Here is a 12,308-nt window from a genome sequence, read left to right as displayed (position 1 = left end):
AGCAGTTAACTTTATACTATGGAGGTGACAATATAATTAGCAGTGCAAACTTCTGGCACACTGGAAACAGTACACCTCAATTACAATTGCCTGATAAGTGGACAGAGACTCCCCTCCACATTCAATTTTTGGTCTTTTCAGGCTTAGTTATAACTATTATAGATGTCTGCCCAGTGGTCTGAACCCACAAATTCATTTAGAGGCAAGCCACTGAATAGTCAGTGGATGATACTTTGTCACCATCAGCCAAGGTTGGATTTAAACAAGTGATTTACAGCTGAAAGAATCAGTAGTCCACTACCAACCACCATGAACATGTTGTGATTGTTGTGTATTTGCATTTTAGTAGGACTATCTGGAGTGTGACAGGGAAGGAACATGCTTTTAACCAATCAGCTGTTGCATCCAATAGTGAATATTGTTTTGCACTATTTTTGCTTTTGCAACTAGTCTGAGTAATAGCCCTCTTGATTGTCAGAGGACCTAAAAGCGATCTGCAGCTTCCTAATCAGATTTCGGACTGAAAATTGAGCAGGGTATTGTTTTCAAAATGGGAATTAAATAAGCTTTAATGTAATAAAGACCTGAGTTTTCTTTCATAGTCCACCTGTTAGATTTGGATCTAGTGTGTTTAGTTCAGCTACACATTAACAGGAAAGTTCCCAGTTAGTATTGCTGTCCATTTGTAAAGCAATAGTGAGAGTTAAAGACCCAGGGGAAGCTGTTTTCTCAAACACTGTGGGCTTTTACTATATTACTTTAAAGTGAGGCTAGGCACAAAGAGTAGTCGGTCTTAAAGTCTAAACTGTCAGGTAACTCGTGTACCTTTCCCTGAACATACATGAGGCCTCTTTCCAGGGGTATACAGCAGTACATAGCTAGTTTAAATTCTTGAACATATTGGAGAGTTGGAGTCATATTTGGGCTGTATTATCCAAAGTACTTTTCTCTAGTGCTTAGGAGACTCCGATGCACATGTTATAACCTTGAGACTTTTTTTTTCTACTGAAGTGTTAATGACTAGTTTGGTAGAAACACACAAGTAAGATATCTGTGAACATTTGTGATCTGGGGAAGTAGCCCCACCTTGTAAGCTAAAGGAGCCTGTGAAAATTGATAGGCACATCTTAACTTAGCTTTCAGTAGCAGACTAGACAAATTGCAATCACCTGGGGACCAAATTTCCTTCTGGAGTGAATCAACCCTAGCCACTTCTGTAGTGTTCTTCTGGAGCGCTGCTTATGCTCAGTTTATTACTACAAAAAGTGCTTAATAGGCTGTAGCATCAGAATTGTGAATACACACTTGCCTTCATGAGGTGCAAACCACATGACCATGTAGGATCTTTCAGTGCCTGTCTTGTCACTTGAACTGATACACATTACATAACTTTGCTAACCACAATATCCTTCACACCTAAGACAAAAGCCACCTGGTATATTTTGGTAGAAGTTGTTCCTCAGGCAGACTACATCTGAAAACAGACAACTTTGTCTGTAAAAGGAAGATGCAAGGACTATGACTTTATATATTTTATGATTTAAACTAGATTTAAATCAACTTCACCTTCTCCATTGGTATTCTGTATCAGAGGAAACCTATTATTGCAGCATAATTTAATAATCAAATATAAGAATATATCCTGACAGGTATAAGCAAGAGTGCTAAAATGGTGGTGGTTGTACATTCCAAGTTACTTCATGGGGTTACTTAAAAGCTAACTATGATAGCCAGAAAGCTTTTTAGGTACCATTTTATAAGACTACTTAAATTGAAGTCTTGAAGTAGCTCACAAAGTATTTATAAAAACTTCACAAACAACTTAAATCTCAGGCCATTTCAGTTGGCATGGTAAAACTGGAACAGTCTGTAGTAAAGTTCCAAACTCTTTTTGGGTGGGGGAGCAGGGAGAGGGGAAGCTTTTTAGAAAACCTCTTGCAACCTCACTCATAACCTTACAAAACATGGAGACAAACTGGTAGCTTTGTCTTTGAAGTCTCAGCCTCCTAGAATGCTAGTCCTACGACTGGAAGGGACTCAAGAGGTCCCCTGCACTCAAGGCAGGACTAAGTATTATCTAGACCATCCCTGATAGGTGTTTGTCTAACCTGCTCTTAAAAATCTCCAGTGACTGAGACCCCACTACCTCCCAAGGCAATTTATTCCAGTGCTTAACCACCCTGACAGGAAGCTTTTCCTAATGTCCCACCCAAGCTGCCCTTGCTGCAATTTAAGCCCACTGTTTCCTGTCCTAACCTCAGAGGTTAAGGAGAACATTTTTTTCTCCCTCCTCCTTGTAACAACCTTTTATGTACTTGAAAACTTCTCAGTTTTCTCCAGACTAAACAGACCCAGTTTTTTTCAGTCTTCTCTCATAGGTCATGTTTTCTAGACCTTTAATCATTTTTGTTGCTAGTCTCTGGACTTTCTCTAATTTAGCCACATCTTTCCTGAAATGTGGTGCCCAGAATTGGACACGATACTCCAGTTGAGGCCTAACCAGCACAGAGTAGAGCAGAAGAATTACTTCGTTTTCCTTACAACACTCCTGCTAATGCAGCCCAGAATGACATTTGCTGCTTTTTTTTGGTTCGCAACAGTGTTACACTGACTCCTCTTGCTTGTGATCCACTGACACCGCCCCGATCCCTTCCTGAGTACTCCTTCCTAGGCAGTCATTTCCAATTACGTATGTATGCAGCTGATTGTTCCTTCCTAAGTAGAGTACTTTGCGTTTGTCCTTACTGAATTTCATCCTATTTACTTCAAAGCATTTTTCCCATTTGTCCAGATTTTGAATTTTAATCCTATCCTCCAAAGCACTTGTAACCCCTCCAAGCTTGGTATCGTCTTCAAACTTTATAAGAGTCCTCTCTATGCCAGAGGTTCTCAAACTGTGGTCCATGAGCTCTGTTCAGATGGTCCACAGATAGTTCCCTTTAAGGTGTGTGCGTGGGTGGCTGCACACAACTTTGTCAGTTCCATAATGTGGGGCTGCCACGGCGGGGGAGAGGGCACATCCATCGCATGAGAAATGTAAGATATTACTGACATTAAAATGAGTTGCTTTTGTTTGTAGAACAGAAAGAATTAAGGTTTTATATAGTGCTTTTTTCCAAAGCACTTTACAATAGTTAGCTAATGGTACAAACATTTGGAAAGATCATTAAGTGGTCCACCAAGACCCTCAGCGATTTTTCAAGTGGTCTGCAAAAAAAGTTTTAGAACCATTGCTCTATGCCATTAGGTAAACCATTGATGAAGATATTGAACAGGGATCAGTCCTGGATCTGGTTCTGTAGGACCCCACTTGATAAGCCCTTCCATGTTGAATGTGAACTACTGATGACTACTCTCTAGGTACAGTTTTCCAACTAGTTATGCACCTACCTTATAGTAGCTCCATCTAGGTTGTATTTCTCTCGTTTGTTTGAGAAGGTCATGCAAGACAGTATCAAAAGCCTTACTGAAGTCTAGAGATACCACATCTACCGCTTCCCTCCTTGTCCACAAGGCTTTTTACCCTATCAAAGAAAGCTGTTGACTCGCTTTGACACAATGTGCTCTAAAGAAATCCATGCTGTTACGTACACCTATGTGTCTGCAAATTAATTGCATAACTTGCTCCATTATTTTTCCAAGTGGTGAAGTTAAGATGACAGGTCTGTAATTTTTCCAGTTGTCCTTATTTCCCTTTTTATAGTTTGGTGGTATCTTTGCCCTTTTCCAGTCCTCCGGAATAACTCCCGACTTTTTGAAGAAAAGCATTAATGGCTCATATATCTCCTTAGTCAGCTCCTTGAGTATTCTAGGATGTATTTCATCAGGCCCTTGTAATTTGAAGACATCAAACTTGTCTAAGTGATTTTTAACTTGTTTCCCTATTTTAGGCTCTGATCCTACCACATTTTCACTGGCATTCATTGATTTAGATGTCCAATTGCTACTAAACTATTTGGTGAAAACAAATTCATTGAGCACTTCTGCCATTTCCACATTTTCTGTTTCTTTCTCACTTTCTCTCTCCCTCCCTGTGCCTCCCATCACCCACCGAGTAACTGACCTACACTGTCCTTGGTCTTCCTCTTGCTTCAAATGTATTTGTAGAATGTTTTCTTGTTGCCCTTTGTCTCTAGCTAGTTTTAATTTCATTTTTTGCCTTGGCCTTTCTTCTTTTGCCCCTGCATACTTTGTGGTGTTTATATTCATCCTTTGTAATTGGACCTAGTTCCTACTTGTTGATTGGGAATGGAGGAAGGCAATATGGAATGCCAGGTTGCTTTTACAAAATTTCAGTTGGTCACAGCTTTGACTGCAGAAAATGCTTGCCATACTTTTTTTGGTAGTAGAACATAATAGCTTGCTCTCTCAGTAGGTGAAATCTTGTTCTATAGACTAGTGTCCTGACATTCAGAAGTACTGAGCACTTGTGGCCCCAAATTATTTCAGCAGGACTTTTGGCTGCCCAGCACTTCTGAAGAGTAGGCCAAAGTCTTGTGCTTATTCTTTCACTTAAACTTGAGTGTTACTGGAACTTGACTTCCAGCATTACACCAACACTGAAGTTACTGTAAATGAAATTGCAACTAATATCTGAAAATAGATACCAAAGAGATTCCATTGTATGAGTGCATACACTACTTTGTAGGATTGACACATATTCACTTAAGCACACCAAGGCAAAACTTTTGTTGGCAGGGAGTTAACTCTATATAAAGAGTGACCTAATTTCAGATCTTATCCACAATGTGGATAAGGTGGAGGTTATTACACATGAAGAGGCTAGCTCTTGCTAATTCTATACCCACCACTAATTAACTATCTTCAGTAGCTATATGTTGAGAAGAAAAGGTAACTTTAATTCTGAAGTCCTCCATTTTACTTTTGGGTTCTCTTGTACACTGCCATTCTGCTTTTTGTATAATTGTGGGAGAAGATTTTCACATCTATGTGAAAGCATGAAAAGCCCTTTTTAGCCAAAAGTCCGTACAACGTGAATAAGAAGAGCACTTTTTGAAAATGCTTGTCAGGAGTGATGGAGAAATCTGTACATGGATGGATAGGAGGGAAGAATTGAGCAGAGAGCTACAGGTGAGCAAAAGCCGATGGATGTAATATTGGGGTGGGGGAGGGGAAGAGTGAATGTGAAAGGCCCTAAAATTCTCTAGGGTGTGAGAAGGTTAGCAATGGCCTTGAGCTCCATAAGGAATAACTCCAGGCCCCAATCCTGTGCTCCACTAACATGGATACTGAGAAGCCAACCTGTACATACAGCTGCTGAGTTAGACCTCCCCATATGGTTGAGTCAGAATACCTCCCTACTAGAATACCTCCCTACTAATTGTGTAGCCATAGCATTACTGTGACTTATGTAGTGCTCACACTTACATAATTAAAGATTAGCAAACTCAAGTTCATTGCTCTTGCATAACTTGGACAGAAATTGATCTTCTCCACATAAGGGTATCCTATGTTTAATTGGCATTGTACATTCATAAAACTAAAGTAATATGGCTACTCTTCACCTCTGAAGGTGCAGCTGTCTAGCTACACAAACTAGAGAGCAGTGTACCTTTGGAATCTCATCATGTAGGATTGTTCACTTTCACGTTTTCCCATTTAAATGACTTTCCTTTTTCCAACTCTTCCACTTTTGAGATTACCCGGGCAGTAAATAAACACGCAGAACTCTGCAAGAACACACTCTAACCTAGACATGGCATGGAGTATGAAACATGTAACTAACCGGGGAATGCTTGCAGAAGGTACTGAGTAGCATTCAAATAAGACTACAAAGCTTTGGCTGTTTAGCCAAACTTTTGATGGTGGTTACTAGTGACTCTTGCATGCCTGTAGACTCTCCTGTAGTACTCCATTTCCGTCTGACCCGATACCTTGATCTGTCTCATCCAATGTAATTGGAATCAGGCCAACTTTCTTCCTGTGGCATCTTTTCCATCAAACTTGTATTTCAGAAGATCTAATACATAATCTAGTCAGTGCTAATACAGCATTGTTTCTTACAGTGCATTGTTTAGTTTTAAAAGTTCTAAAAGTAACAGCAGTTCTGCTATGTAACCAATCTGTTTTTTTCTGTTGAAAATTTCCCCTACCCCTTTCTTTGAATGATCCCCATTGTGGGGGAAACAACCACTCTACAGACCTTGGAATAAGCCAGAATAGATTCTGTGGATTGATCTGAATATATAACAAAGGTAAAAGACCAAAAGGTAAAGTCTGAAATGATCCACACAAAGCTGCATTCAAAAGTCTTTTTCTTGAGGACTGGGGTATGTGTATTTCATGCCCAATTCTGAAACTTGTGCTAATGCAACATTTTTGTAGGAAATGCCACACTTGAAACTTCAGACTGTAAAGGGCAAGTTTTTGAGATGTTAGTGCCAAGCAACCTTGTTTGTAGCTCTACCTACTTTTAGCTGCTGTTTCTTTAAAACACCTGGCAATGCCACCTCCCAAAAGACATGTACTCAGTATCTTATCACCCATGACTCTCTAATTGGCGGGAGGGGAGGAGGTATACTGCAAAAAATTTTTGAGAATTGTGCAGCGTAGCTTAAAAATGCAATTCCTATCCAAGTTTAGTTTCAAAACTGCAGAGTGTTTAGCTGGACCGTACTAAATTTTGAGTGTTACTTATTTGGCTGAATAAATATACCTAATTTTGTCTTGAACAAAGTATCGCATATGTGGAAAAACGTAGTGAATTAATGCCACAAGCTTAATCCAGTGACTAGTAAACTGATTTCTGAAGTGAACAGACTGTGAACTTGTGCATCAAGTTTTATTCAGGAAATGCCAATAACCAGTTTAGCACTTCCTATTCTTTGGTATTTGATTTCTTAAACTTCTCTTCTTGTGAAGACACTTGTCAGAGTACTTACTGCAGGTTTTCCTCCTGCATCAGTTTATATCCTTCTTTCATTACATATTAGGTGCCTAAACCTGGACATCAGTCAGCTGCAGAATTTTGCTCTACTTCTACTCTTCCAAAGGATCCTATACTAAGGAAGGAAAAACTGCAGGATTTGATGACTCAGATACAAGGGACTTACAACTTCATGCAGGTATGTGTCTTGTTTATCCTGCAATAACACCTGCAGGGCTTGGGTCCCCACTGTGCCAGTGGTGGTAATGTAGTAACTTGTTTTGTTAGTGGAGTGGACCTAGATACTATTGACTAAATCAATGAAAGATTTTAGCAGACTAGAGAATATTTAACTTCTGTGATGTTTTTTGATCTGAACAGTCCTAATTTTTCCCATTTCATGAACTTGGTAATCTTTCTAAGGAGTCCATCCTGGATGTTGATAAAGCTTCACCAAGTGCTATTTGTTCATCACAACCACCTTCAGTAACTCCAGCAGGTAGTCCTGTAGGTAGGTAGACTCTTACATAGAATCCAGAGTTCTTAAGTTGAATGGAGCAATATTTCACTTGCACTGTGCATCACCAATAGGCATAATGGGGGAACAAAATTCTATCTAGAATGACCATCTCATCCACAATGTCTAAATCTAATGGCTAACATTTCATTAAATGGCCAACAGAATAACTTACAGCAACACTTAAATATGCATTATGCTGCAGGGTTGTGGAACAGTTGTTGTTTCGCAACCTGAGACTTATACATGGTCAAGTTCTTATGGCTCAATACTTTCACCTCCCACCTAGGATTCAGTCCTTCAGATTGTACTTGTATACCTGTCTACAATACAGAATGTTTTATAATGAACTCTAACAACCTATGGAATTCCTACACATAGCTATTACCTCTGCAACAGTTAATACTGAACTGTCTCTAGTTAGTTATGCTGGTGCTATTAAGGCTTTAAAATAGTCCTGTTACCCTTCAAATGTATGGAGAAACTGTGTATTACAAAACAGGAAAATAAGTCAGTCGTAATGGGTATTGGGGAATGAAAGAAAATCTAAATGTTCGTTCTACCTCTGTTGAAACTTTGAGTAAATTTGTCTTGAATAATTCAAGTCATCTTAGTGAAATAGCTGTTCCATACATAAGTCTTTCTGTTGCTGGAGACTGCTTTGACCTTTAACTTCACAAGATAAAACTACACTTCCTAAATGAGTGACTTACTTTAGGTTTTAATTTATTCAGCTTTCTGGTATGCTTACTGCGTGATGTATAGTAAGGGCAGTGTAGCTGTCCAAATTTCAGATTTTATTTTTTTTTAATTTTTTTGGAAAAAAATCAATCTTTGAATTATGCTGAGAAGCTGTAGTTAAATTTAAGGCAAATATATGTTGCTTGACTAATCCCTTTCTCTTATTTTTACAAAGCTTCTAATGAACAGAAACTGCCAAGTCAAAATGACTTTCTTCAACAGCCACCACAGGTAAACTTAAGAGTACTGGTCTATAAAATTAAACAATTGTGATCTTTTTTAATAAGATATATATTGTGCTTTCAGAAATAACTGAGGAATTGTATAGGGAAATTATGCCAAAATAAGTCTGTCACAAGACAGACCAAATTTGATTTGGCCTACCAAATTAAGAGTATAGAACTTGATTTTAAAGTTTGTTTTTATAATCTCTGCAAAGTGAGCTCCCACCAGATATATAGCTCATACTCCAGGCTATATATCAAAAAAGCATTGTATGCCATCTTAACTTCAATGTAATAGCAGACGAGTGAAAATAACATTTTATAACCTCCATTTCACAGTATGGAAGATGTATTTGGATTTAGCTTTCAATTACCAGCGCAACTAGTAGAGAGAGAGGTGGGTAGGACCAACTTCTGTTGGTGAAAGAGAAGCTTTCGAGCTTGAGCTCCTCTTCAAGTCTGGAAAAGACAACCAGAGTTTTGCAGCTAAATAAAAGGTGGGGACAAATAGTTAAGCATAAGGAGTTAATACAAGTTGCAAGAAACCACTTAAAATGAAGTGAGTGGCTAATACCTCTGCAGTCATAAGACCAAGGAATGTTAGTAGGTTTTGAATTGTTGTAGTGAGCCGTAAAACCAGCGTCTGAGACCATGTCTGGCAGAGTTATGAATTTAAGTTCCCAGGCTAATCTTCTGAAGGTGTTGTGTAGGTTTGCTTTGAGAATGAGGACTGATAGGTCAGATATGGAGTGATCACTTTGAAAAGTGTTGGCTCACATGTGATAGGGTATCTTGTCTTGTCATTTTTTTGAGTGAGTTCATTTGAGAGTGTACAGATTTGTCTGGTTTCGCCCACACAGTTAGGGCATTTGATGGACTGGATGAGGTACATCCTATGTTCTGAATAGGCACATGTAGGATCTGCACCAATCTAGGTAATATGCAAAAATCAAGAGAATTGTTTGCATTGCCTACCTTAAATTTATAATAGCCAGGAGATGCAGTTGACTTTGCCTTGTCAGTGTGCCTATTACAATATTGTCTGAAGAGTAATCAAGCAGCATCCTCCAATAACTTTATAAGGAAAAAATTTCCATTTCACTTGTCATTTCAGACCACTAGCACTTGAGGTTTAAATAAAACTGTTCAAGTGGCTCAGCTAATATATTTAAAAGCAAATCTAAGAGCAACTTGAAGAAAAAAATTAAGACGAATTTTCAAAAATACTGGATGGCCAGTGTCCTATTTAGAGCAATAGCTAAATGTCAGGAACAGTATATAATGGCCTATAGGCAGACATAACTGTTAGCGAAATACCAAGCATTGGCACGAAACCACTCATTTATAAACTAAACCATGCACTTTAACAAAACTGTGTTTGAAGGCTTTTCAGAACTACTGGAGTTGTTGCCTCCAATCAACTTTATCTGACGTAGTTTCTCTCCCTGCCAGGCTGCTGCTTCTCCCATGACTCTGCATGGCTCAAATACTTCCTTAGCATCTGCTGATCACACTCTTTCTGGTTCTGAAACAGATGATCTTATGACCCCACAGATACCGCAGGTAAAATATCAAGACAACATTGACACTTCCCACTGGAGTTTCGTTGGCCTTCATTATGTTCCATGCAGGCTGGATTTGATTTAAATCAAATTGATTTAAATCACTAGTCAGGAAGACTCCATTTAATCATGGTTTTCTACATAAGTGCATTCTTGTTGGTGGTTATAACCTGAATACATATTCTTCACAATTCAGAGATGTAGGTTTTATTTTTAGAAGGTGTACGCTGTACATTTTTAAACAGGGATTTATTTTAAAAAGCTTTCAGATGAGTTTTACAACTATATCAGAAAATGAATGATTGGTTATTTCATTAACCAAAGGTAATTGAAGCAGATACTTATGAAGTCATTGGGAGGTGAGCTGTCTCCAATTCAACAGGTTAATCTTTAATATTTGAAGGATTTTCTTGCCATGCTGTATTGGGAGGAGAACATCACCAGACAGACGTCTAAATTGTTTTATTTAACTGAAACAACAATGTTAAGTATTCTGAATCTTTTTCTTCAACAGCAAACATACCGTATTTTAACAAAACAAGCATATGTCCCTCGCTTCTGACATTTATCTTCAGACTTCTCCTTTTCCAGATCTATTCCACCCAACAATCTTCTATTGTTGAACTTCTTGAAACTTTGCACTTTTAGGGAGGTAAGGGATTGACTCTGTGTACCCAAATTTGCAGAGGGACAATAGAGTTGCAGTCTGTTTCTCAATTCTATATATTTAAAAACGTTTTTGCTGTTAAGTGTTACCTCTGGGGAGACACATCCAGTTTGAGAACGGCAAAACTAAGCCTCTCTGGTATCTTCCAATCTAGACTGAGTCCTGTTGGGTAGATAGAAAGATTTACCTAAATCTGTACAGAAGCCTGTGGAACCCCATAAGATTGGGTCCCTAATCCCTGAACTGTTGAAATTCATTTACAAAACTTTTTTCGTAAACATTACTTGAATATATTCTCATACTATAGAATTAAAATATATAATCCTTATTCCATGATGAGATACCTTTGAGCTATAATGTATCTTAATTAACACTGTCTTTAGATAGGATTTTTCCTCAGAGCATTTGATCAAAAAAATCCAACTTAAATCAAAAATGGTTTGTTTTTGTTTAATTGATTTTTATCCACCCTGGTTCCATGTGATAACTCTGTTCTTGCAGAAACTATTTGGGGCCTTCTTTAGAGACATTGACTCCACTCAACTATTGAGTGGTATTGCTGATGAGTAACACGACTACCTTCTCTCCCTGTGTATCGTCTTGTTTCCAGGAACCAAACAAGTCTCTCACAGAAATTCAGAATTTCTAAGTCATTACACCAAGCTCTGTTTTAAGGAAGTTTAGCATAGCAAGCACTGGCAAATACATATGTAGTATTGTGCAAATATGTTTTGGTTGTAAAATACTAACAGCATAAAAGGAAATTGGGAGGCGGGGTGTGTCAATTTTTTACCACGTACAGGAATTATCTCCTTTGTAGTGGCTTGAAAATACTCTACTGCCTTCAAGCCTGTAAGTTAGACAGATATTTGATTAAACAATAACCTACGAGGAAATGATTAAATAGGACAGTCTTGCTTTTTGAGGGAAAATTATTGATTTTCTGGGTAATAACTGGCTAAAGCAAACTAAGAATTCTGAAGAAATCCTCCCTTTGTGTTCACATTAAATACCTAAATATTAACATGAAAAGACATTTGCCTATCTGTATAGTCCAGCATCTACAACTGGCATGTAGCAGCACTGCTTTACAGCATGATGGTTTGCAGAACCATCTCCTTAAACTGTAAAGTAGTCCTGAATAGTTAAAAAACTTCCAGCTTTTGAATTGCTTTTCCTAAACAAAGTTGAGCTGCTTCCATTGGATGTAACTGCACTAGGTTTGGATGTCAGTTTTAATGAAAAATGACTACTTATTGTACTGAATTTTCATATACTTAAGGCAGACTAAATGGTTCATCAGTTTACACTACAAAACAACTTAGGACTAGTTATCACACTTCCATTGTTAAGTTGTAATGCGGAGTTAAGTGCCAGCAAATATTTCCACACTCCCATTTCCCCCTCTCCCTGGCTCCTTCTCTCACTGCCCAACCAATCCTGTCTCCTCCTCCATTATCTCAATCTACTCTTCCCTCCCTCTGGTCTGGCTCTTGTCCCCTCAGCTTTCATGTCAGGTTGCTTCCTCCCACACTGTCTGGGTAGCTGCAGGGGGTTACTGACAGCACAGGAGAAACAAGCATCCTGGCCCAGAGCAGCTGGGAAGCTATAGCCTTAAGAGGGAGCATGCTTAGTTTCTTTGACGCATGTGCAGTCTGGATTAACAGGTAAGGGTCATGAGGGTATGCAGCATTGCTTACTGAGAATGGAG

The 12,308-nt window shown here is 38.6% G+C and overlaps 1 protein-coding gene across 8 annotated transcripts in view; it reads left to right on the top strand.

The window, feature by feature from the left end:
* CAPRIN2 (caprin family member 2) overlaps positions 1-12,308 on the top strand; it is a 73,920-nt gene that overhangs the window by 38,194 nt on the left and 23,418 nt on the right. For all 8 annotated transcript variants that reach the window (XM_084627601.1, XM_084627604.1, XM_084627605.1 and 5 more), the window contains 4 exons: positions 6,954-7,085; positions 7,310-7,397; positions 8,320-8,375; positions 9,821-9,931. In XM_084627601.1, the coding sequence (XP_084483727.1) occupies positions 6,954-7,085; positions 7,310-7,397; positions 8,320-8,375; positions 9,821-9,931 (387 nt within the window). The remainder of the gene's footprint in view (positions 1-6,953; positions 7,086-7,309; positions 7,398-8,319; positions 8,376-9,820; positions 9,932-12,308) is intronic.

Source organism: Lepidochelys olivacea, assembly GCF_965140295.1.
Source record: "Lepidochelys olivacea isolate rLepOli2 genome assembly, chromosome: 1".
In the NCBI taxonomy this organism is placed as follows: domain Eukaryota; kingdom Metazoa; phylum Chordata; order Testudines; family Cheloniidae; genus Lepidochelys; species Lepidochelys olivacea.
Note: the sequence above shows the minus strand (reverse complement) of the source record. Positions and strands in the feature narration are given on the sequence as shown.